The sequence below is a fragment of the Somniosus microcephalus genome, chromosome 8 (genome assembly GCF_052327205.1).
Source record: "Somniosus microcephalus isolate GS21.2 chromosome 8, FLI_Smic_1.0, whole genome shotgun sequence".
Lineage (NCBI taxonomy): Eukaryota > Metazoa > Chordata > Chondrichthyes > Squaliformes > Somniosidae > Somniosus > Somniosus microcephalus.
Genome location: NC_140994.1, coordinates 263995881 through 264020912, shown reverse-complemented (window position 1 = coordinate 264020912; position 25032 = coordinate 263995881). Strand labels below are relative to the sequence as shown.

Below are 25032 nucleotides of genomic sequence, written 5' to 3'. Positions count from 1 at the left end.
ATTTTAAACCCCCACACGCCTCCAATCCCGACTCCATGGCCCAATGAAAATCCAGCTCTTAGAATCCAGGGGAACCAAGGGATATGGGGATCGGGCGGGAAAGTGGAGTTGCGGTGGAAGATCAGCCATGATCTTATTGAATGGCGGAGCAGGCTCGAGGGGCCGTGTGGTGGAGCAGGCTCGAGGGGCCGTGTGGTGGAGCAGGCTCGAGGGGCCGTGTGGTGGAGCAGATTCGAGGGGCCGTGTGGTGGAGCAGGCTCGAGGGGCCGTGTGGTGGAGCAGGCTCGAGGGGCCGTGTGGTGGAGCAGGCTCGAGGGGCCGTGTGGCGGAGCAGGCTCGAGGGGCCGTGTGGCGGAGCAGGCTGGAGGGGCCGTGTGGCGGAGCAGGCTCGAGGGGCCGTGTGGCGGAGCAGGCTCGAGGGGCCGTGTGGCGGAGCAGGCTCGAGGGGCCGTGTGGCGGAGCAGGCTCGAGGGGCCGTGTGGCGGAGCAGGCTCGAGGGGCCGTGTGGCGGAGCAGGCTCGAGGGGCCGTGTGGCGGAGCAGGCTCGAGGGGCCGTGTGGCGGAGCAGGCTCGAGGGGCCGTGTGGCGGAGCAGGCTCGAGGGGCCGTGTGGCGGAGCAGGCTCGAGGGGCCGTGTGGCGGAGCAGGCTCGAGGGGCCGTGTGGTGGAGCAGGCTCGAGGGGCCGTGTGGTGGAGCAGGCTCGCGGGGCCGTGTGGCGGAGCAGGCTGGAGGGGCCGTGTGGCGGAGCAGGCTGGAGGGGCCGTGTGGCGGAGCAGGCTCGAGGGGCCGTGTGGCGGAGCAGGCTCGAGGGGCCGTGTGGCCGACTCCTGCTCCTGATTCTTATGTTCTGATGAGAGGGGCTGGAATTAAAGTGGTGAATGAAACCGGGTGACTTTACTGTGGATGAAAGTCGAGCTGATTTTAGCTGTGAAAGGGTGGCTCGCTGCTGATAAATGGTTTGAGGGATTTCTGGCACAGTAACGCTGAAAATTAAAAATGTGAAGTGCTGTTTTAGTTGGATTCTTTTCAAGGAGCGGGGGCTGAAATAAAAGCTCCTGCATAATAATACTTCTCTTTTTAATAAAAAATAAACTACAAATCATTTTCAAAAAATGAACTACAATCTTCCAGTCCCTGTATGATGCAACAATGATTTTTATTTGGAACAGATGTGAGGGGGGAAAAAACCCAAGAGAGAGAGAGAGAAGAAAGGAGGAGAAAGAGAAAGAGAGAATGAGAAAGAAAGAAAAAGCATGAAAGAGCGAATCAACTTGCATTCATAATAGCACTTTTCACAATCTCAAGATGCCCCAAAGTGCTTCACAATTAGTTACTTCGTGTTGAAGTGCAGTCACTGTTGTTATGTAGGCAGCCACTTGCACACAAGATCAACAACAACAACTTGTATTTATATAGCCCCTTTAACATAGTAAAACGTCGCAAGGCGCTTCACAGGAGTGTCAAAAACAAAATTTGACACCGAGCCACATAAGGAGAAATTAGGGCAGATGACCAAATGCTGGGTCGAAGATGTAGGTTTTAAGGAGCGACTGAAAGGAGGAGAGAGAGGTAGCGAGGCGGAGAGGTTTAGGGAGGGAATTCCAGAGCTCAGGGCCTTGGATCCGACAAACAACAGCTGCAGGAAGCTGGGCCTAGGATGCTGCCACACAGTGGAGTCACCTGTAGACCACATTGGATGGGGATGGCAGATTCCCTTTTCCTGAAACCGGTTGGGTTTTCACGACACCGACAGTTCATTTTCTTTCTGGTGCTCGCCCATAAATGACCAGATTTACTGAATTTAATTGAGCAAACTTGCCCTGGAGGGATCTCATGTCTGGGTTGCTTGTCCAGAACCATGACCACTGCATATATGGATGGTTGACGTATGAGGAAAGGTTGAGTAGGTTGGGACTCTACTCATTGGAGTTCAGAAGAATGAGAGGCGATCTTATCGAAACATATAAGATTGTGAGGGGGCTTGATCGGGTGGATGCGGTGAGGATGTTTCCACTGATGGGCGAGACTAGAACTAGGGGGCATAGTCTAAGAATAAGGGGCTGCTCTTTCAAAACTGAGATGAGGAGAAACTTCTTCACTCAGAGGGTAGTAAATCTATGGAATTTGCTACCCCAGAGAGCTGTGGAAGCTGCAACATTAAATAAATTTAAAATGGAGATAGACAGTTTTCTAGCAGATAAGGGAATTAGGGGTTACGGGGAGAGGGCAGGGAAGTGGACGAGAGTCTAGATTCGGATCAGCCATGATCCTATTGAATGGCGGAGCAGGCCCGAGGGGCCGTATGGCCTACTCCTGCTCCTACTTCTTATGTTCTATGTTCTTATTAGTGAACTCCCCCTTTTTCTGACTTGACACTCATGTTTCAAAGTTATGTTAGCATTGGTTGTAAAGCGCTTTGGGATATCCGGTGGTCGTGAAAGGCGCTATAGAAATGCAAGTCTTTCTCTTTTGCTTCATTGGAACTCGGATTTCAAATAAACAGTGAAAAAGGAAGCCTGTCAGAAGTCGCATGGGATGAATTGTGTACCTGACTGGACCGTGCGCTGAACATCACTGAACATATTAGTGTTACTACTCATAGTGACGTTTCATTATTTGTCAGAAACTATTGAACTTTGTTACGTGCTGGCATTATTGGAAGTTTTGGAAACTAATAACTGATCATTATTTTTAAAAAATTCAATTCAACAAAAAATGGAGGGAGTGCAGCGAAGATTCACCAGACTGATACCTGGGATGGCAGGAATGACGTATGAGGAGAGATTGGGTCGATTGGGCTTATACTCGGAGTTTAGAAGAATGAGAGGGGATCTCATTGAAACTTATAAAATTCTAACAGGACTAGACAGACTTAATGCAGGAAGGATGTTCCCGATGGTGGGGGAGTCCAGAACCAGGGGTCACAGTCTAAGGATAAGGGGTAAGCCATTTAGGACAGAGATGAGGAGGAATTTCTTCACCCAGAGAGTGGTGAACCTGTGGAATTCTCTACCACAGAAGGCAGTTGAGGCCAATTCATTAAATATATTCAAGAAGGGGTTAGATATATTTCTTAAGGCTAAAGGGATCAAGGGATATGGGGAGAAAGCAGGGACAGGGTACTGAATTTGGATGATCAGCCATGATCGCATTGAATGGCGGAGCAGGCTCGAGGGGCCGAATGGCCGACTCCTGCTATGTTTCTAAAATGTGTCCAATGCCACATTGAAAACATCTATGTTAATATACGTTAAATAGTGGATTTTAATTGAAGGCACTATTACTGTGAAGAAGTGCCACAGTCTGGTGTCTGTACTGCCCTCCGGAACACAATGGCCCAACGTGTGGAGGCGACAGCAGAGAAGAACCACTTTCAGGAGCCAAGCTGTGTTGTAAAATGGTTCGAACGCTTGCAGCTTTTCGGCCGCTAAAAGGTTCTTTTTCTGGCTCCTGAGCTTTTGAAAGATTGATCACCCGCTGATCTGAAATCTCCGGCAGATTGTAGAACAGCACACGAGCTCCAATCAGCCCTCAGTCCGAAACACTGTGCAGTACAGTCAGTCAGTTACTACAATAGGAGTGCCTGGAGGGACTGAATACTCAGGGTTCAGAAGTAGCTTTAGCAATCCTGAAAACCTGGACCAAACTAGACCGGAGTAATCCCTTAGTGTTTGGGAGGACTGATGATGTGCATTTTCCAGTTTTTTATCATTAATTTCTGATTTTTTTTAAAAACAACAGTTACATAAAGAAACTTGAAATCCCCAACGACTGGCTCTTGGATTGTTCAGAGGTATTAACCCTCAGTTCTCCAATCATCTCAATGCATCCTTCTCAGTACTCCCGTCTCACGTTCTAACTTCAGTCACACTGACTGCCCGGAAAGGCTGCTACCTCCTTGCATTATTACACACCACCTTTTCATATTCATAGTATCCGTATAATGCATTCCCCTACTCGGCTATTTACAGAATTATTGAATCTTACAGCACAGAAGGAGGCCATTCGGCCCATCGTGCCTGTGTGGCTCTGTGAAAGAGCTCTCCAGTTAGTCCCACTCCCCCCCCCTGCTCTTATAGCAACATGTCCAATACCCACCATAACAAAAGCACGTTTGTAGCCTCCGGTAATTTTTCTCTTGCACTGTAAGCAACTGGTACCCCACTTCCAGCCAGATCACGTGTTACAATCAGATTTCACAATTCCCAGCCCAGCTTCTGAAGATCACGCGGTTGCTCTGCAGAGGCAACCCAAACACCTCATAGTCAGGCTGAGTAAGTGGGCAGAGATTTGGCAGATGGAATACAATACTGGAAAGTGTGAGGTTATGCACTTTGGCAGGAAAAATCGTAGAGCAAGCTATTATCTTAATGGCAAGAAACTGGAAAGTACTGCAGTACAAAGGGATCTGGGGGTCCTGGTGCACGAAACTCAAAAAGTTAGTATGCAGGTGCAGCAGGTGATCAAGAAGGCCAATGGAATGTTGGCTTTTATTGCTAGGGGGATAGAATATAAAAACAGGGAGGTATTGCTGCAGTTATACAAGGTATTGGTGAGACCGCACCTGGAATACTGCATACAGTTTTGGTGTCCATACTTGCTCTCGAGGCAGTACAAAGAAGGTTCACTCGGTTAATCCCGGGGATGAGGGGGTGGACATATGAGGAGAGGTTGAGTAGATTGGGACTCTACTCATTGGAGTTCAGAAGAATGAGAGGCGATCTTATTGAAACATGTAAGATTGTGAAGGGGCTTGATCGGGTGGATGCGGTGAGGATGTTCCCAATGATGGGTGAAACTAGAACTAGGGGGTATAATCTTAGAATAAGGGGCTGCTCTTTCAAAACTGAGATGAGGAGAAACTTCTTCACTCAGAGGGTAGTAGGTCTGTGGAATTTGCTGCCCCAGAAAGCTGTGGAAGCTACATCATTAAATAAATTTAAAACAGAAATAGACAGTTTTCTAGAAGTAAAGGGAATTAAGGGTTACGGGGAGCGGGCAGGAAATTGGACATGAGTCTAGGTTCGGATCGGTCATGGCCCTGTGGGTAGCGGAGCGGGCCCAGGGGCCGTGTAGCCTGGTCCTGCTCCTACTTCTTGTGTTCTAATTCTGTGTTAGATTTCAGGAGATGGTTCTATTCACAGGGATTAGTGGAGACCTCGGGAACAGGCTGCCAGCTAGGAGTCCTTCAAGAGTAAATTGGGCCTGTTCCTGGCTGGGGTGGAGATCATCTTTTACAGAAGGTAAGTACTGCAGGAAATACAGGGACAGTGTGATCTCCTGGACGAGTTTCGATTGCCTAGATGGGTCGGAGAGGAATTTCCCAGATTTTTTCTCCCAAATTGGCCATTGGGTTTTTATCTGGTTTTTCGCCTCTCCCAGGAGATCACATGGGTTCGGGTGGGATGGAGAGTGGACGTAGATTTGAGGTTAGGATCAGATCAGCCATGATCTTATTGAATGGCGGAGCAGGCTCGAGGGGCCGAGTGGCCTACTCCTGCTCCTATTTCTTATGTTCACACTATTCCAAGAGGTTTAATGCAGGAGGACCTTCAGCCAAATTTTGATCTTATCTTTCCATAACAGCAATGCTATCGTCTTCCCAATATAGCTTTCCGACGTTCACCTACACAGGTAGCCCGGATCTTGACTCTGTGCGGTACTGAGGGAGGGTTCCACTGTCTCAGCCTACATTCAAGTCACGGTGTGAGGTGCAAATCCACAACCTTCTCACCCACAGGCAAAAAGTGCGGTGAAGCTTTTTAAAATAAGGTTTGTACTCGGGATGTGTGCGACAATGGCTAGCCCGCATTTATTGCCCATTCTCAGTTGCGCGGAGGAGGTGGGGGGAGGGGGGGGGGAGCCGTCTCCGTGAATTGCTGCAACCCTTCTGACGTCAGCAAGGTAGTTTTAGACTAAAGGAGTGTTGGTGCTGACAGATACTAGTATTTCCAATGTCACGCCACTCTTTAGTATAAATGACATGACCTCTGAAGGCTGGATGGCATTGCAGGCGGATTCGTTCCTTTGAACTTTAGGAAAGCCTTTCAGCAGATACAACACGCAAGATTAAGGGGTATAAAATTTGGGGAAGGGCAAGAAAGTTATGTTAAACTTGTATTGAACCTTGGTTAGACTGCACTTGGAGTTCTGTGGACAGCTCTGGTCTCCATATTATAAAAAGGATATAGAGGCACAGGGGAAAGTGCAAAAAAAATCATGAGGATGATAGCAGAACTGAGAGGATTTACTTATCAGGAAAGGCTGAACATAGGAACTAGGAGCAGGAGTCGGCTATTTGGCCCTCCGAGCCTGCTCCTCCATTCAATAAGATCATGGCTGATCATCTACCACAACTCCACTTTCCCGCACTATCCCCATTTCCCCTGATTCCCATAATATTCAAAAATCTATCGCTCTCTATCTTAAATATACTCAACGACTGAGCCTCCACAGCCCTCTGGGGTAGAGAATTCCAAAGATTCACCGCCCTCTGAGTGAAGAAATTCCTCCTCATCTCAGTCCTAACTGGCCGACCCCTTTATTCTGAGACTGTGACCCCTGGTTCTAGACTCCCCAGCCAGGGAAAACATCCTCCCTGCATCTACCCTGTCAAGTCTTGTAAGAATTTTGTATGTTTCAATGAGATCACCTCTCATTCTTCTAAACTCTAGAGAATATAGGCCTAGTCTACTCAATCTCTCCTCATAGGACAATCCCCCCCATCCCAGGAACCAGTCTGGTGAACCTTTGTTGCACTCCCACTATGGCAAGTATATCCTTCCTTAGGTAAGGAGACCAAAACTGTACACAATACTCCAGGTGTGGTCTCACCAGGGCCCTATATAATTGCAGTAAGACGTCTTTACTCTTATACTCAAATCCTCTTGTAATAAAGGCCAACATACCATTTGCTTTCCTAATTGCTTGCTGTCCCTGCATGTTAACTTTCAGTGATTCGTGTACAAGGACACCCAGGTCCCTCTGAACACCAACATTTCCCAATCTCTCACCATTTAAAAAATACTCTGCTTTTCTATTTCTCCGACCAAACTGGATAACTTCACATTTCTCCACATTATATTCCATTTGCCATGTTCTTGCCCACTCACTTAGCCTGTCCATATATCCTTGAAGCCTCCTTGCATCCTCCTCACAACTTACATTCCCACCGAACTTTGTATCATCAGCAAACTTGGATATATTACATTTGGTCCCTCATCCAAATCATTGATGTAGATTGTGAATAGCTGAGGCCCAAGCACTGATCCTTGCGGTACCCCACTAGTTACAGCCTGCCAACCCAAAAATGACCCGTTTATTCCTACTCTCTGTTTTCTGTCCGTTAACCAAATCCTCAATCCATGTTAGTATATTACCCCCAATCCCATGAGCCCTAATTTTTTTTAATAACCTCTTGTGTGGCACTTTATCGAATGCCTTCTGAAAATCCAAAAACACCACATCCACTGGTTCCCCCTTATCTATTCTGCTAGATACAACCTCAAAAAATACGAACAGGTTTGTCAAACACGATTTCCCTTTCATAAATCCATGTTGACTCTGCCCAATTCTATTATTATTTTCTAAGTGCCCTGTCACCACGGCCTTATTAATAGATTCTAGCATTTTCCCTACTACTGATGTCAGGCTAACTGGTCTGTAGTTCCCCATTTTCTCTCTCCCTCCTTTCTTAAATAGTGGGGTTACATTTGCCACCTTCCAATCCCTAGGAATCGTTCTAGAATCTATGGAATTTTGGAAAATGACAACCAATGCATCCACTATCTCAATAGCCAACTCTTTCAAAACCCTAGGATGCAGGCCATCAGGTCCAGGGGATTTATCGGCTTCCAAACCCATAAATTTCTCCAGTACTTCTTTTTTTACTAATACTAATTTCTTTCAGTTCTTCATTCTCGCTAGAGCCTTGGTTCTCCACTATTTCTGGGAAGTTTTTTGCGTCTTCTTCCGCGAAGACAGACACAAAAGGCTGGATTTCATCAGCCCTGAGGAGGCGGGACTGCTGGCAAAATCAAAAAGAATGGGAGCGGGTCCCGAACCCGCTCCCAACAATCTTCCCGGAAGTCAGTACCCGATTTGCGCAGGGACCTGATTCCTAGTGGTAGGAAAAGGATTATAACACTTAACAGGCAGTTAAGAGTTTTTTTTCCCATTTTGAGATTTCTGCTGTGGGCTTCCCGACAAGGTAAGTGAGGCGTGCTGTGGGTCTGTTGTAATGTTTGTGTATAGATGACAGCTGCAGAAGTGGTGTGAAGGATGCAATGGGACACTGGTGAGTATCAGAGGTAAGGAGATGTTGGGAAAGTCATTTTAATGTGTTTAAGATTTTTCTGTAAGTGACCAGCTTTGAAGTGTTTGTGAGACCTCACCTCACTGGGAGAAGTGACAGATCACTTCTGTAACCTCACCTGCAGCTGCCATCTGTTTTATCCTAAGGAGAGAGTCATTGGAGAGCCTGGGTACAAGGGCTCACCTTTGTACAGTGATTGTCAGTGTTTGACAGCACCTCAATGCTGTCAAACACTGACAGATCATCTGTCAAAATAAATGGTACATGTCCCTTTAAGAAAACCGGCAGATGAAGCGTCATCAACCGACATCATCTGACACCGGCTTTCCCTTAATTGGCCGGCAAGCCCGCAGGGCGGGTTTAACAAGGCCATTCAGGGGAAAATAGCATATGTGCGTCAGACGTCGCTGAGGGCGGGGCTAGAACCCGGAAGGCAGCAGTCTCGCCCCCAACTCGTCTCGGCAGGTAAAATCCAGCCCAAAGTATTTGTTTAAGCTCCCTGCCATTTCTTTATTCCCCATTTTAATTTCTCCTGTCTCAGCCTGTAAGGGACCCACATTTACTTTCGCTAATCTTTCTCTTTTTACATACCTATAGAAGCTTTTAGTGTCAGTTTTTATGTCTCTCGCTAGTTTACTCTCATATTCTATTTTCCCTTTCTTTATCAATTTCTTGGTCCTCTTTTGCTAAATTCTAAAATCCTCCCAAACCTCAGGCTTTCTACTCTTTTTGGCAACATTATAAGCTTCCTTTGATCTAATACTATCTTTAACTTCTCATGTTAACCACGGTTGGATCACTTTTCCTGTGGGGCTTTTGTGCCTTAAAAGGAATGCATATTTGTTGTAAATTATGTATTAATTCTTTAAATGCTAGCCATTGCTTGTCTACTGTCATACCTTGTAATGTAGTTTCCCAATCTACCTTAGCCAACTCGCCCCTCCTACCTACTTAGTTTGCTTTGTTTAGATTTAAGACCCTAGTTTCGGATTTAACTAAATCACTTTCAAACTCAATATAAAATTCTGTCATATTATGGTCACTCTTCCCTAAAACGGGCTTCTAGAAAAAAAAGAGAAGAGAAGGCTGAGGGGTGACCTGATAGAGAGCTTTAAGATAATGAAAGGATTTGATAGGGTAGACACAGAGAAAACGTTTCCACTTGTGGGGGGGGGGGGGGGGGGGGCGGGGCGGCAAAACTAGAGGTTATCAATATAAGATAGTCACTAATAAATCCAATAAGGAATTCGGGAGAAACTTCTTTACCCAGAGAGTGGTGAGAATGTGGAACTCGCTACCACAGGGAGTGGTTGAGGAGAATAGTATAGATGCATTTAAGGAGAAGCTGGATAAACACATGAGGGAGAAGAGAGTAGAGGTAATGCTGATGGGGTGAGATGAAGAGGGGTGGGAGGAGGCTCGAGGGGAGCATAAAGGCCGAGATGGACAGGTTGGGCGAATGGCCTGTTTCTGTGCTGTGGACGTGACGTAACTCTGTAAATGGCAGTTTTACTTGCACACTGTTCCAAACCTCTTGCAGTTAATCTTGCATCAATGGCCCCTCGCTCTTGACGTCCACCACTACTGGTTTAAGTCCTCAGTAGTCTTTCATGCTAAACAAGCTCAGCCAAAAATAGGTTTGGAAATGATTTGGAACTGCAGGTAAATTTAAGAGAGTTGATGTATTCAGTGAGCGAGGGCAGATGGTGTACACTGGCGAAGGATGATTGATAGTTCTAATAATGCAAGCAGAACAGCAGCAAATTACTGAGTCGGGACACCGAGTCCCTCGTGCACTGTTCTTAAGGGACAACAAAGGACAAAAATGATCCCTGGAATGTACGGTGGTTCAGATAATGGGACTTTATTGTTCCCATATCTCTTCAACCCCTTTTCCTTCAGCCGCCTCTCCAGTCTAATCTTGAATGTTGACATTGTTTGTGCCTCAGCCACTAACCCTGGGGGTGAATCCCACAGCCCCACAACTCTCTGTGTGTGTAAAGATTTTCTTGCACTTTGCTCCAAATCTCTTGCGTTTAATCTTGTATCAATGGCCCCTTTGTTCTTGAAGCCCACCCCTACTGGACACAGTCTGCTTCTAGCTACCCTGTCCCATCCTTTCACAGTTTTAAACACCTATCATATCGCCCTGTAAGCTGCATTGTTCTAACAAAAAAAGCCCAATTTTTTAAGTCTTCCTATTTGTATTTCCTCACATCGGGCAGCAGTCTAAGTGAATCTGCATTGTACCCTCTCTGAAGCTTACATGTCCTTATAGCGTGGAGCCCAATAAGAACCTAAGAAATAGGAGCAGGAGTAGCCCATATGGCCCCTCGAGCCTGCTCCGCCATTCAATAAGATCATGGCTGACCTTCTACCTCAACTCCACTTTCCCGCCCTATCCCCATATCCCTTGATTCCAAAATACCCCAAAATCTATCGATCTCAGCCTTGAATATACTCAACGACCGAGCATCCACAGCCCGCTGGGGGGGTCGTTCCCCTTCTCTCTGACCCCATTCCCCTCTTCCTGGCTCCTATTCCCTTCACACATTGCTCGAACTGAGGTCTTCTTTAGGTTTTATACAGACTTATCACTATCGCTTATCTTTTATATTATATGCCTCTTGTGATAAAGCCTAGAATTCTCAGATTTTTTTTTTGGTACGGACTTATCAACCTGAGGCACTGCCTTTATTATCCTGTGAACCTGTCCCCCCAAATCCCTCCGCTCTCCCACAGCGCCGAGCCTCCTGTCCCCCCAAATCCCTCCGCTCTCCCACGGCACCGAGCCTCCTGTCCCCCCAAATCCCTCCGCTCTCCCACGGCACCGAGCCTCCTGTCCCCCCAAATCCCTCCGCTCTCCCACAGCACCGAGCCTCCTGTCCCCCCAAATCCCTCCGCTCTCCCACAGCACCGAGCCTCCTGTCCCCCCAAATCCCTCCGCTCTCCCACAGCGCCGAGCCTCCTGTCCCCCCAAATCCCTCCGCTCTCCCACGGCACCGAGCCCCCTGTCCCCCCAAATCCCTCCGCTCTCCCACAGCGTCGAGCCTACTGTCCCCCCAAATCCCTCCGCTCTCCCACAGCACCGAGCCTCCTGTCCCCCCAAATCCCTCCGCTCTCCCACAGCGCCGAGCCTCCTGTCCCCCCAAATCCCTCCGCTCTCCCACAGCGCCGAGCCTCCTGTCCCCCCAAATCCCTCCGCTCTCCCACAGCGCCGAGCCTACTTCCACTCAGTATAATTACTGCTGTTCTTTTTTACTGAAATGCACGACTTCACACTTACTGTCGATGAATTCCATCTACCACTTTTTAGCCCTATTTTATCTATATTCCTTTATAGCTTTGGTTTACTAAAGAATTAGCTATGCCTCCTATTTTGGTATCATCTGCAAATTTGGACACCATACCTCTATGCCTATATCTAAATCATTGTTCTGCACAGTGAGCAGAAGAGGCCCCAGAACAGAACAGTATATCCTATGGAACACCACTTCCCATTTCCAACCACACTGAAAGACTACCCTTAACTGCTACTCTCTGTTTTCTCCCTTCTAATCACTTTTTAATTCAGTTTTTACAATGTGTGACAAAGTATTTACAGCACAGAAACAGGCCATTCGGCCCAACTGGTCCGTGCCGGTGATTATGCTCCACACGAGCCTCCTCCCACTCCTCTTCATCTCACTCTATCAGCATAACCTTCTATTCCTTTCTCCCTCGGGTTAATCTAGCTTCCCCTTAAATGCATCTAGGCTATTCGCCTCAACCAGTCCCTGTGGTAGTGAGTTCCACATTTTAACAGGCCAGGGTTAAACCTGGAAGACGTGCTAAATCTGAGGCCCGCAGCCTCATTATAATATCTAAATGACTAACCCGCCTCCTGGGAGAGGGTTGGTTCCCCGCCCCCGGTTCCGCCTCCGTTAAAACCCGGTAGTGAGCGGTTGGAGCGGGTTTGTAATTTTATTAATTTTCACATCTCACCTGACTCAAACCCACCCGGATTTGGGGCTTAAAGTTCCTCCCTCAGTGTTGGCATAAATGGGCACTCATGGGTCCCAACCTCTCTGAGCAAGATTACCAAATCTGAGGCAGTTTTGTGCCTTGGGCCCATGTCTTCTAGCAACTGGGTCGAGTCTGCGCAAACTCATTTCACTAAAGGACCCTGAAGCCAACAGAAGAGACTTTCTTCTATCATTCCGAGCTGGATTTGAACCCAGAATCCAGAGATGAAAGGCAAAGCTACCAGCCAATTGCATCACACAGGTGCCTCAATATATGTATTCAAGTGTTGACAAGAAGTTGATCAAATCTTTGCTCTGCTTAGTAATAAAACAAATGCTTACCTTCACATCCTCCACTTTCATCCTGGTCCCCTCCTTCCCAACAAAGATGTCATCAATGTCCACCAAAAGGTATCTGTCCAATGAGAGAGATAATCGCTTTCCGGTTAGAAAGGAGACAGCATCCACAAAGACAAGCTTGTGGAGCCAGAAGTTCATGTTGTTTCCAAAGAGCACTCGCTGAATGCCATCGTGGAGTCCCAGGTCCTGGACCACTGTAGTGTGAAGAGCAGCATCCACCTCCATGTGAGGGATATTCTCAGCAGATTTAGTCTTGGCAAGCAAAACCGGTTCGTAAGTTGAATGGTTGGACTGGAAAACCGTCCAATCATCTCCTGGTAGGAAGCCCTGCTCTATCTCCTTGGCTTTGGTGATGTAGAGAAGAGGCGACCTAGGGTTTATGCTGCAGTCTTTCAGGCCCAGGTTAGAATGGAGGTACAGCGGGAAACCTTTCAGTTGGGCACTCAGCAAACTATTTTCATTTGCCTTGAAGAACCCAATGATCCCAACACTGTACTCGATGCAGTACTTATCCAGCAGCTCCCTGTTCCAAGCATCCAAGTTCACGTACTTTAAAACGTTTTCGTATATAATAAGGATGAAGCGACCGCGATCCTTGTCTGTCAAGGTGGGCATATCCCCCTTTCCAGGGGCGATTTCTGTGTGGTACTTAAACCGGCTGGACTCGAGAATCGCCACTATCTCCTGCCCCAGCTGGGTGTACATGCTTTCGACAAAGACCAACACCACGGGGTCAGTCCGAGAGGCATCCACAGGCTTCATGGGCTTCGTTGGGAATAACCTGGAAGGGGTGACTCGGGAATCATCGCAATCCAAACCTTGGACGTCGCTCGAAGGCTCAGTTTCTTGCTTGGTGCCAATGTACAGATAATAAGCTGAAATAAACACAGTCACCATACAGAAGGCAAAGAGCAGCAAGAGCACACCCTGCAGTGTGAGCTGTCGAAACACCCGGCGCAACTTGCTCAGCAAACTCATGCTTTACGCCCTCCACTTCTCTTCGATTAAAGCAGCACAATTGTTTTTTTTTGTTGTTTTTTTAAGAAAATAAAAATCTCCCCTCTTGCCCTTTCTTGCGTTTCATGTCACCATTGCAAATCATTTGTAGTCATTCAAGGCCGAGAGCGCGAGTTTTTTCAGGTTGTCACGAAGCGTGCGAGCGCCTGCTCCGTCCGTTCCCTCAGCTCGAATGTCCGCGTGCGACCATCGGGCCTGGAGTTGGGCACTCTCAGTCGAGAGTGAACCATGAGAGGCGCTCCGAATCGCAATCATCTATGAGATATTTCACAACTGGAAGAAATGAAAACGGGCACCCTGAAAAGAAGAAAGACAACACCCAGTTACTCACAAAATCACTTATTCACAAATTCGGTCAATGTTTTGGCAAAGGGGTTTCCAGTTAAAGAAGTCAAGGTACTGTTTTAATTTTTTTTTAAGATATAATGAGAACGAAGGACAGACATATATTTTACATTTCTTGTTTATAATACTGAGGCAATCATAGAATTAGAGAAATTTATGGCACAGAAGGAGGCCATTCGGCCCACCGTGAGTGTGTCAGTCAAGAAAGAGCTCCAGCCTAATCCTTGTGGACTTCAGGAAGTCTAAAGGCGGAAGTCACACCCCCATCCACATCCATGGGGCTGTGGTGGAAAGGGTGGACAGCTTTACGTTCCTCGGAGTCCACATCACGGAAGACCTCTCCTGGTCCCTCAATACCTCCTCTCTGGTGAAGAAGGCCCAGCAGCGCCTATATTTCCTAAGGAGGCTGAAGGGATGTAACCTGTCACCCCTGATCCTCTCTAACTTTTACCGCTGCACAATAGAGAGCATCCTGACCAACTGTATCACAGTATGGTATGGCAGCTGTAGCTACTATGACCGGAAAGCCCTGCAGCGGGTAGTCAAAACTGCCCAACGCATTACCGGCACCCGGCTACCGACCATAGAGCACATATACCAGAAACGCTGTTTACGGAGGTCACGGTCCATCATCAAAGACCCTACCCACCCCAGCCACAGTCTGTTCGCCCTCCTGCCATCTGGGAGACGCTACAGATGCATTCGCACCCGAACGACCAGATTTAGGAACAGCTTCTTTCCCAGGGCTGTCATCCTACTGAACTCCACAAATAAACTCTAAAGCCTGCACATCTGCCAATGCACTTTATTATGGTTATGTTTATGTTAATGTATTACAAGCCAAATGTATGTTGAATGTTTAAATGTCTTAATCCAAATGTACACTCTCGGGAGCCGCAAGCCTACATTTCGTTGTACTGCACTTGTGCACTAACAATGACAATAAAAGTTGATTTGATTTGACTTTGCAGCTCTTGGTCCGTTGCCCTGAAGGTTACGGCACTTTGGGGGAAAAATTGGGTCACGCCCCCTTTGGGGCGTTAACTTCGCCGGGGCGCTAAAAGTAGCGCCCCAAAAAAACATAGCAGCCCGCACCCAAAATTCAGTTATGGCGTGGCGCTACTGGAAGCGCTCCCCCTCCCTCTTGGGGCGCTCCAGCTCAATATCACAGCGCTACGTGTCGCAGCGCTACGCACGCCGCGGTACTGCAGGCCTTCCTCGCCTTATTAAAGGGCAGGGGCCTTGCGTAGCGCGAACCGGGGCCCTGCTGGGCCACCGGGGAATGGAGGGTGCCAGCAAAAGATGCATCGAGGAGGGCAGAGGGGGGCTGGTGCTGGCAGGCGGCCAGCAAAAAAAATTTCCGCCCGGCACCTCCCCTTTAAATATCGGCGCCCCGGCCGCACGTACGCCCTCCCCCACCCCCCCGACCCTGTCGGGCGTAGCGTCCGGCGGTATGTCAGGGGGCGTGACCTAAGTTTGCGGCCGGGGCGCTGTGCACGGCAATGACGTCATCGCTGGAGGCGCAGCGCCGCGGGGCGCTACCGGGAGCTTCAAGAATCTCAGCTACTCAGATAGGCTGAAGAACCTTGGACTATTTACCACAGGAAGCGCAAAGCCAAGTGCATATCCAAGTACTTTTTAAAATGCAACGACGGTTTCTGCCTCTCGTATTATTTTTGAGATGTACAGGAAACTTTCGATTTACCGGCACCTAAATAACCGGAAATCTTGGTTAACCAGCAAAATTCAGGAGTAGGTTCAGGTAAGTTTTATTACTTTTTTACTCCATTTGTTGCTGTGCAAGGGTGTGGCTGCAGCTGTTGCTAAGCTACAGAGACGCTTGCAACTTGTGCCCATTGTTCTGAAGCTGTGGTTTGTTCCTTAGCTCCGTATCTTTTACTATAGCGTTCGGTTATCCGGAATTTTTGATGAACTGGCACCGCGTCGGTCCCGTCCGTGCCGGATAAAAAAAAGTTTCCTGTACAGCGGTGTAAAAAGAAAAATTGACAGTCACCCAAGGAGTGAACTCATTTATTTTCAATGAACTATTTTTATTTTCACATATATACACAGTACAGGACAGCCAGTGTACGGTAATATGAGGTTGCTTTTAATTAGGTCATTGTATTCTGTACAGCACTGTTCTCCCGTCCCACAGATCTGCCTGCAGTACAAAATGAATCATGTAAGCTTTTTGCAACTGACGTATTTAGAACAGAGTAGAGCAAACTGTTAAACATGTGAAACAATTCTATTTACTAAACAGCTTGGTCAAGAGAAAGATTCCAACTTTGAGTTTTGTGGTGGTACGTAAACTTGCACATCGCTCGGAGGCTTGGTAATATATTGTGTTACTCGTAGTGTGCCCCAGGGATCGGTCCTAAGCCCACTACTCTGCATAGGCTTTATTAATGACCTGGTCAGTGGTGTTGGGAGTATCGTTAAGTACGTTTGTAAGTTAGCAAAATCTAACGGTTAAGAAGGCAAATGGTATGTTGGCCTTCATAGCGAGAGGGTTCGAGTATAGGAACAAGGATGTCTTGCTGCAGTTGTACAGGGCCTTGGTGAGACCACATCTTGAGTATTGTGTGCAGTTTTGGTTGCCTCATCTGAGGAAGGATGTTCTTGCCATGGAGGGAGTGCAGCGAAGATTCACCAGGCTGATACCTGGGATGGCAGGAATGACGTATGAGGAGATTGGGTCGATTGGGCTTATACTCGCTGGAGTTTAGAAGAATATGAGGGGATCTCATTGAAACTTATAAAATTCTGACAGGACTGCACAGACTAGATGCAGGAAGGATGTTCCCGATGGTTGGGGAGTCCAGAACCAGGGGTCACAGTCTAAGGATAAAGGGTAGGCCATTTAGGACAGAAATGAGGAGGAATTTCTTCACCCAGAGAGTGGTGAACCTGTGGAACTCTCTACCAAAGAAGGCGGTGGAGGCCAGTTCATTAAATATATTCAAGAATGAGTTGGATATATTTCTTAAGGCTAAAAGGATCAAGGGATATGGGGAGAAAGCAGGGACCGGGTACTGAATTTGGATGATCAGCCATGATCGCATTGAATGGCGGAGCAGGCTCGAGGGGCCGAATGGCCTACTCCTGCTCCTATCTTCTATATGTTTCTATATGTGCACGGGTTAAGATGGTAGAGGAGTGCAAGCAAATCCAAAAAGATTTAGGTGTGCTAGGGGAGTGGGCCACAGATTGGCAAATGGCATTTCACTGAGATAAATGTAATGTCATGTCAGGCACTGGTTGGGCCGACACAGACTACTTGCATCATTTGCAGGGAGCCGCACTGAAAGAGGTCGAGAGAGAAAAAGATCTTGGTGTTATTGTGCACAGATCACTGAAGGTTCATGACCGATGTGGAGAAAAAGATCTTGGTGTTATTGTGCACAGATCACTGAAGGTTCATGACCGATGTGGAGAAACTGTAGCCAAAGCGAACAGGGTATTGGGTTGTGTTAATAGAATATAAATCGAAGGACACCATTTTGACACTGTACAGGTCGCTGGTCAGACCGCATCTAGAGCACTGTCCCCCCACACGGAGGGTGATATTGTGGCCTTGGAAAAGGTCCAGAGGAGAGCTAGAAGAACGATTCGGAGCTTCAAGAAACTCAACTACGGAGATAGGCTCAAGAACCTTGGACTATTTACTTTAGAGCAGTGTAGATCTGATAGAGGTCTATAAAATAATTAAAGGGCTGGATAGAGTCCCTATTGATAGATTATTCCAGTTTAAGAGATTGGGGAGGACCAGGGGATGCGAGTTTAAGCTATGTAAGAGTGGGAATAGACTGGATATTAGGCGGCTCTTCATTTCCCAGAGAGTAGTCAGCAATGTTCCCGCTAAGGTTCATGGCCGCACAGTAATCTGATAGGTCCCACGCAGGCCGCTCACCAGCTTTTGCATTGTAAATACCGCGCATGCGGAGGCAATTTAAAGGGACCGCGCATTAAAAGTAACGGGCTGCGTAGAACAAAGCGCAGCTCAGAGGGAACATTGGTAGCGAGCCTCTGGAATACATTGCTGGCTGGTGCGGTGGGTGGGTGCGGACTCTCAGCATGCCTGCGAGAGGGAGCTGGAGCGGTTCCTGACTGGGGCGGAGATCGCATCATATTGGTGGTCAGTGTCTTTGTAGAGAACACTGGGTCCGTGTGCTCGCCTGGACTGGTTCCCATCGCCTGACTTGATTGTGATGGGAGCAGCGGGAAAGGCGCTGCCAGGATCGCTGTGGACTGCAGAGTGAAGCATCTCCCTGCCCATCGCCAGGCCATTTCCTTCAACAGCACTCGTTCCAGGAGCAATACTGGTAATGGGCTGAAATGATGAACTGAGTCACAGCCTTGAATCTGCTCCAGTGTCAGTGTAAACACTTATACAAAAAGAAAATACTGCAGATGCTGGAAATCTGAAATAAAAACAGAAAATGCTGGAGATACTCAGCAGGTCAGGCAGCATCTGTGGAGAGAGAAACAGAGTTAACGTTTCAGGTTGATGACCTTTCATCAGAACTGACGAAAGGTCATCGACCTGAAACGTTAACTCTGTTTCTCTCTACACAGATGCTGCCGGACCTGCTGAGTGCTTCCAGCATTTTCTGTTTTTATATTAAACACTTACTTAACTGGCCAAACTAGCCGTTGACACCAACAGAAAATGCTGGAAAAACTCAGCAGGCCAGGCAACATCCGTGGAGAGAGAAATAGAGTCAACGTTTCAGGTCTGGGACCCTTCGTCAGGTTTCGACCTGAAACGTTAACTCTGTTTCTCTCTCCATGGATGTTGCCTGGCCTGCTGAGTTTTTCCAGCATTTTCTGTTGTTATTTCGGATTTCCAGCATCCGCAGTATATTGCTATCGTAGCCGCTGACACCAATTGGGCAACTTGTTGTCATTTAAACGCATCAAAGTTTGACTTAATAAACCGAATGTTAGTCATTCGGGAGGGTTTAACGAGCAAGAATAACTTAAGATGATTCGCTTCCAAAGTGCTGCAGCACTGTCAGTGAAATAATCGAAGTCTTTTGCAGACTACAAAAATGGTGTTAATTTTTTCCCGGGAAGCGCAGGCCCTGAAGACCTATTGGCTCCAGCTCTGCCGTCATCCCTTTAGCTGACACAGCGCAGATGTGCATGGAAATGCCGATTTCGTATCCCTACTGAGGATAATCAGTCTGCTACCCCAGAGGGTGATTACCGGTGGGAAAATAAAAGAACTGATTAAAGACTGCAATGGCTGAGCGATCCTGGCACTCGGTCCTGTGCGGCCCACAGGGTAGCCTTCGCGTCATGGATTCGCAGGCGCAAGTATAATGAACACATTTGCGATTTCACTACAAAGAAGAAGAAATCTTTCCACTCCATGCTCAGGGTTGTGAAGCATGCAAAAAAAAAAACACACTACCGCCAAAGCCCTCCAGACAACAAAATTGAATCCTTTGGTAGAAATCCTGTAAATCCAGAATTATTCCCGCAATTAAAATTTTGCACAGCCCAAGGCTGCCAGCACTTTCGTGCAAAATTAATTTTGCCGAGACATCTGTGGTAAATGCTGTAAATGGCGTAAATTTAAATGTACGGTACATTTAACAAGTTTCTGAACTACTTCACAACACTGAAAAACACCTCAAATTGCTTTGCAGAGCAGAGAGGAAAAAAAAGTGAGGGTGTCACTGAAGGTGCAGTCGAACAGAAGGGATTTCAGGAAGCTTTTGAGAGCAGGGTGGGAAGGATTGAGGGGGCTCCAGAGCGCAGGGGCACAATAGCTGAGACCACGGAGGGAGGGGGGGGGGGCAAGAGGAGCAGATCAGTGCCAAAGGAGCTGAGGGTGCTTGTCGGGTGTAAACATATAAACATAGAAGATAGGAGCAGGAGTAGGCCATTCGGCCCCTCGAGCCTGCTCCGCCATTCAATGAGATCATGGCTGATCATCCAAACTCAGTACCCTGTCCCTGCCTTCTCCCCATATCCCTTGAGCCTTAAGAAATATATCCAACTCCTTCTTGAATATATTTAATGAATTGGCCGCTACTGCCTTCTGTGGTAGAGAATTCCACAGGTTCACCACTCGCTGGGTGAAGAAATTCCTCCTCATCTCTGTCCTAAATGGCTTACCCCTTATCCTTAGACTGTGACCCCTGGTTCTTGACTCCCCGACCATCGGGAACATCCTTCCTGCATTAAGTCTGTCTAGTCCTGTTAGAATTTTATAAGTTTCAATGAGATCCCCTCTCATTCTTCTAAACTCCAGCGAGTACAAGCCCAATCGACCCAATCTCTCCTCATACGTCATTCCTGCCATCCCAGGTATCAGCCTGGTGAATCTTCGCTGCACTTCCTCCATGGTGAGAACACCCTTCCTCAGATAAGGCGACCAAAACTGCACACAATACATAAGAACATAAGAAATAGTAGCAGGAGTAGGCCAATCGGCCCCTCGAGCCTGCTCCGCCATTCAATGCGATCATGGCTGATCATCCAAATTCAGTACCCTGTTCCTGCTTTCTCCCCATATCCCTTGATCCCCTTAGCCTTAAGAAATATATCTTACTCCTTCTTGAATATATTTAATGAATTGGCCTCAACTGCCTTCTGTGGTAGAGAATAAGAACATAAGAAATAGGAGCAGGAGTAGGCCAATCGGCCCCTCGAGCCTGCTCCGCCATTCAATAAGATCATGGCTGATCTGATCCTAACTGCCAATCCACTATCACAGAACCATCTCCTGCATCTAACAGAATTAGACACACGAAATAGGAGCAGGATCAGGCTACACGGCCCCTGGGCCCGCTCCGCTACCCACAGGGCCATGACCGATCCGAACCTAGACTCATGTCCAAATTCCTGCCCGCTCCCCGTAACCCTTAATTCCCTTTACTTCTAGGAAACTGTCTATTTCTGTTTTAAATTTATGTAATGATGTAGCTTCTACAGCTTTTTGGGGCAGCATATTCCATGGACCTACCACCCTCTGAGTGAAGTAGTTCCTCCTCATCTCAGTTTTGAAAGAGCAGCCCCTTATTCTAAGACTATGCCCCCTAGTTCTAGTTTCACCCATCATCGGGAACATCTTCCCCGCATCCACCCGATCCAACCCCTTCACAATCTTATATGTTTCAATAAGATCGCCTCTCATTCTTCTGAACTCCAATGAGTAGAGTCCCAATCTACTCAACCTCTCCTCATATGTCCATCCCCTCATCCCCGGGATTAACCGAGTGAACCTTCTTTGTACTGATTCGAGAGCAAGTATGTCCTTTCTTAAGTATGGACACCAAAACTGTACGCAGTATTCCAGGTGCGGTCTCACCAATACCTTGTACAACTGAAGCAATACCTCCCTATTTTTATATTCTATCCCCCTAGCAATGAAAGCCAACATTCCATTGGCCTTCTTAATCACTTGCTGCACCTGCATACTAACCTTTTGAGTTTCGTGCACCAGGACCCCCAGATCCCTTTGTACTTCAGTACTTTCCAGTTTCTTGCCATTAAGATAATAACTTGCTCTACGATTTTTCCTGCCAAAGTGCATAACCTCACACTTTCCAGTATTGTATTCCATCTGCCAAATCTCTGCCCACTTACTTAGCCTGTCTATGTCCCCTTGAAGGTTTTTTATGTCCTCCTCACTCACTGCTTTCCCTCCCATCTTAGTATCATCTGCAAACTTTGATATGTTACACTCGGTCCCCTCCTCCAAATCGTTAATATAGATTGTAAAGAGTTGGGGACCCAGCACTGACCCCTGCGGAACACCACTAGTTACTGATTGCCAGTCTGAGAATGAACCATTTATCCCAACTCTCTGCCTTCTGTTAGATAGCCAATCCTCTATCCATGCCAGAATATTACCCCCAATCTCGTGATTTTTTATCTTAAGCAATAATCTTTTGTGTGGCACCTTGTCAAATGCCTTTTGGAAGTCTAAATACACTACGTCCACTGGTTCCCCTTTATCCACCCTATATGTTACTTCCTCAAAGAACTCCAGCAAATTTGTCAAACATGACTTCCCCTTCATAAAACCATGCTGACTTTGTCCTATTAAATTATGATTATCCAAATGTCCTGTTACTGTCTCCTTAATAATGGACTCCAAAATTTTACCTACCACAGATGTTAGGCTAACCGGTCTATAGTTTCCAGCCTTCTGTCTACTGCCCTTTTTAAATAAGGGTGTTACATTAGCAGTTTTCCAGTCTGCCGGGGCCATTGCCGAGTCCAGGGAGCTTTGGAAAATTATTACCAATGCATCCACAATCCCTACCGCCACTTCCCTCAAGACCCTAGGATGTAAGCCATCAGGTCCAGGTGATTTATCCGCCTTGAGTCCCATTATTTTACCGAGTACCACTTCCTTAGTGATTTTGATCGTGTTTAGCTCCTCCCCCCCTTTAGCCCCCTGTTTGTCCAGTGTTGCGATATTCTTAGTGTCTTCTACTGTAAAGACTGATGTAAAATATTCATTCAGTGTTTTTGCCATCTCCATATTTCCCACCATTAATTTCCCGGTCTCATCCTCTAAGGGACCAACATTTACTTTAGCCACCCTTTTTCTTTTTATATAACTATAAAAACTCTTACTATCTGTTTTTATATTTTTTGCTAATTTACTTTCATAATCTATCTTCCCTTTCTTAATCAATCTTTTTGTTATTTTTTGCTGTCTTTTAAAGTTTTCCCAATCCTCTATCCTCCCACTAGATTTGGCTACCTTATATGCCCTTGTTTTTAGTCGAATACTATCCTTAATTTCTTTACTTAGCCACGGATGGCTGTCTTTTCTTTTACACCCTTTTCTTCTCAGTGGAATATATATTTTTTGGAAGTTGTAAAATAACTCCTTAAATGTACACCACTGATCATGTATCGTCTTACCCTTTAATCTATTTTCCCAATCCACTCTGCTCAATTCCGCTCTCATACCTTCATAGTCTCCTTTATTCAAGCTTAGCACGCTTGTTTGAGATCCAACCTTCTCACCCTCTAATTGAATATGGAATTCAACCATGTTATGGTCACTCATTCCAAGGGGATCCTTTACTAGGACATTTTTAATTAATCCTGTCTCGTTACACAGGACCAGATCTAAGGTTGCCTGCCCCCTGGTCGGTTCAGTTACATATTGCTCAAGAAACCCATCCCTAATACACTCAATGAACTCATCCTCAAGGCAGCCCTGCCCAATTTGGGGCATGTATGCTGGCAAGATCACTGGGGTAGAGGCCATGGGGGGATTTGGAAAGGAAAATTTCTCAAAATCAATTCACTTGGCACAAGGAGCCAGCGGAGCGTGATGAGGACAGGGGCAGCGGTAGTTGGGGCTTTGTGCAGATGAAGACACAGGCCATGGCAATCTGAGTGAATGGATATTTTGGGAGTGCATAGGTGGGCAGGAAGTCCCTCCCCCCCCACCCCAAGGTGCTCAGCATCTCAGCGATGGCGAGGTCCCGCACAGGCTGCTCACCAACTGCTACCGCTGGAAGGGATACCGCGCATGTGCGGCCCGCACAGGAACGTCTGCGCCTCGAGAGGTGTGTAGCGCCTGATTTAGCGCTCAAATCACCTCCAGGGGCGATAGAGGCAAATGTTACAGTCGGAGGTGATAATTAGCGCCGGGCGCTAAACTTTGCGCCCGGCCGATATTAGCGCCCCAAAATGGGCGATACCCAACTTTTCTCCCATCATTTTAAAAATCTCCAACAATTAAAAGCTGAGACTCTACACTTTGTAAAAGTTAATTTTCAGTGCGAGAGAGGTTGATTGGCAGTAATTAACACCTCGCGCATTGTTAAAAGAATCTCTGAAAGCTAGAAAGCTCCCTTTGTCTGACTCCAGGCTAATTAAATATGCTCCAAGGCAGGCTCTTTGCCTCACTACAGACCAGCCCGAACTTTCTGTGGCGAGTTTAGTTCGCATCTACTGCGCAAGTAGTTCAGTGCATCTCAACGGTGAGGCAGACAGCGAGATGCCTGTTCCCCGAAGCTAACGGCGGAGCGGCGCAACACGGACAGCAACGTTTGAGTATTCGAGATTAACCGCGCGTCTGCCCTTCGCCTGAAGTTGTTGTTTCATCTGCACATAAATAACGGCGAATGCCATTAGCCTCACCATTATTTTGACAGCTGAAGCTGGCCCAAAGAAGAGCCCTGTGCTGCTTTAGACCTATGGGAGAGGTTGGGATGGTTACCAGATTCACAAGTTGGGCTGTGCCAATTAGTTGATGATAATTAGTTAATTAAAAAGTTTAATTGACATTAGATAAAGAATTGATTAATTGAGCTGTCATTAAGCCAGCTGCTGTGGGCGTTCAACAGGGCACTGGTTTGATTTAACCATTGCACTCGTACTCTGCACTCGTCGACTGACATCCAGGCAGAACAGCAATTGTCAGAATTGATTTTCTATCCTCTTTCTCTGGCTAACCAGTTAAGACAAGTATAAATTAGAATAGGTCATTGGGATTACATCAGTGTGACTTGAATAAACCACAGTGCAAAACACGGACGTTTGATCAGAAAGGGACGACATTTAAAAAATATTTTTGCAAATTTCTCCCCTCCTTTCCAGAAAGCAAGGACTTGTGCTGTGGTGTGATTCGACAAGCTCGTCTAACTGGCGATTACTCATGTCTGAGCTTATTGCAGAGTGTCAGCGGGCTAACTAAAGAGGAGGGGCTGGAATTCCAGAGCCAAGCTCAATCCTGTCTTTACTTGACATTCATACATTCAGCAAGGATCAAAGCATAGTGATTGGGGGTGTGAATCCTGACTGATATATCATAGAATCATAGAATAGTACAGTACAGAAGGAGGCCATTCGGCCCATCGAGTCTGCGCCGGCTCTTTCGAAGAGCAATCCAGTCAGTCCCACTCCCCCGCTCTTTCCCCATATCCCTGCAATTTTTTCTCCTTCAAGTATTTATCCAATTCCCTTTTGAAGGCTACTGTTGAATCTGTATCCACCGCCCTA

At 47.0% G+C, this 25032-nt stretch overlaps 1 protein-coding gene across 3 annotated transcripts in view; it reads right to left on the bottom strand.

Moving 5' to 3' along the window:
• Positions 1–25032, bottom strand: part of ndst1b (N-deacetylase/N-sulfotransferase (heparan glucosaminyl) 1b) — a 379285-nt gene that overhangs the window by 115885 nt on the left and 238368 nt on the right. For 2 of the 3 annotated variants that reach the window (XM_085996019.1, XM_085996018.1), the window contains exon 3: positions 12661–13992. In XM_085996019.1, the coding sequence (XP_085852145.1) occupies positions 12661–13656 (996 nt within the window). In that variant the 5' untranslated portion in view covers positions 13657–13992. Of the gene's footprint in view, positions 1–12660; positions 13993–15816; positions 16018–25032 lie in introns of those variants that run through there. The other variant, XM_085996020.1, reaches the window with a different exon arrangement.